Consider the following 952-nt stretch of genomic DNA (forward strand, 5'->3'; position numbering starts at 1 on the left):
AAAAGGATTAATAAAGAGAAGTCTAAGTCTATAGTTTGACGAAAATAATATCTGCATCCTTAATAAAAAAACAACAGCACTGCCCTTAACTGCCTTATCTCACATTGAATGTTTTATTTGTGTTACATGTTTGCGTATTTTAAAGGAATAATGACTGTAATTAAAACAATATAGATTAACTAAAAATGTGCAGAGGAGATAAGCCTGAGAGAATGTTTAGGTTATTGCTACGAGCACACGGGAAGAACTGAATTTGACTCAAATGTAGATGTAGAGAGATTTTAGTGATCAAATATGAGTAATATTGATTGGAGGGAAATATCAGGACTTTGAAAAGTGAGGGGGGACATGTTTCCCCAACCCAAAATGGAAACACTCAGTACACAATAGGGTTTTCCTCTCTCTGTCGTGTCCAGATGGTTGGTGTTCCATCAGGGACGGCCTCCGATATGGAGAAGTGCTGCCTCCGTGTGGACGCTCTGGAGAAAAGTGTGGTAAGTGTGCTGCGACAACATGAAATCAGCTTCAAATCTCTACTGTTCTTACATCATACTGTTTAAACTGTTGTCTGCATCTCTTCTTAATTTTCAAAAGTCAGAAATGCTGATTAAAGCTTGTCCATCTCTTCTGTTCCCACTGTGACAGAGGTCTCTGAGGAATACACTTCAGAAGTATCCAGACCCCAAGGAGCTGAGTCAGTGTGTGACCTGGGACGACATGCAGTCCACTCTGCTCAGCGAGAGAGAAAACCTGCAGAAGGTGAGATCCAAAGATGCTTTTAGGAGCGTCACAAACAGAAAATTGCATTTGGACCGGGATAGAAAACCCCTAGTCTATCTGCCGTTGCCAACGGAAGAACCGTCAGATTTCACTCATTTCACTCATATCCGTTGCCTTGGGGTTCCTTAGTGCTGGCATTTTAATCTCTGGTGGATTTCTGAGGACTATGGTT

The 952-nt window shown here is 41.3% G+C and overlaps 1 protein-coding gene across 3 annotated transcripts in view; it reads left to right on the plus strand.

The window, feature by feature from the left end:
• Nucleotides 1-952, plus strand: part of LOC116702746 (glutamine-rich protein 2) — a 27,952-nt gene that overhangs the window by 10,546 nt on the left and 16,454 nt on the right. For all 3 annotated transcript variants that reach the window (XM_032537124.1, XM_032537122.1, XM_032537123.1), the window contains exons 3-4: nucleotides 417-494; nucleotides 646-759. In XM_032537124.1, the coding sequence (XP_032393015.1) occupies nucleotides 417-494; nucleotides 646-759 (192 nt within the window). The remainder of the gene's footprint in view (nucleotides 1-416; nucleotides 495-645; nucleotides 760-952) is intronic.

Source organism: Etheostoma spectabile, chromosome 15, assembly GCF_008692095.1.
Source record: "Etheostoma spectabile isolate EspeVRDwgs_2016 chromosome 15, UIUC_Espe_1.0, whole genome shotgun sequence".
Lineage (NCBI taxonomy): Eukaryota > Metazoa > Chordata > Actinopteri > Perciformes > Percidae > Etheostoma > Etheostoma spectabile.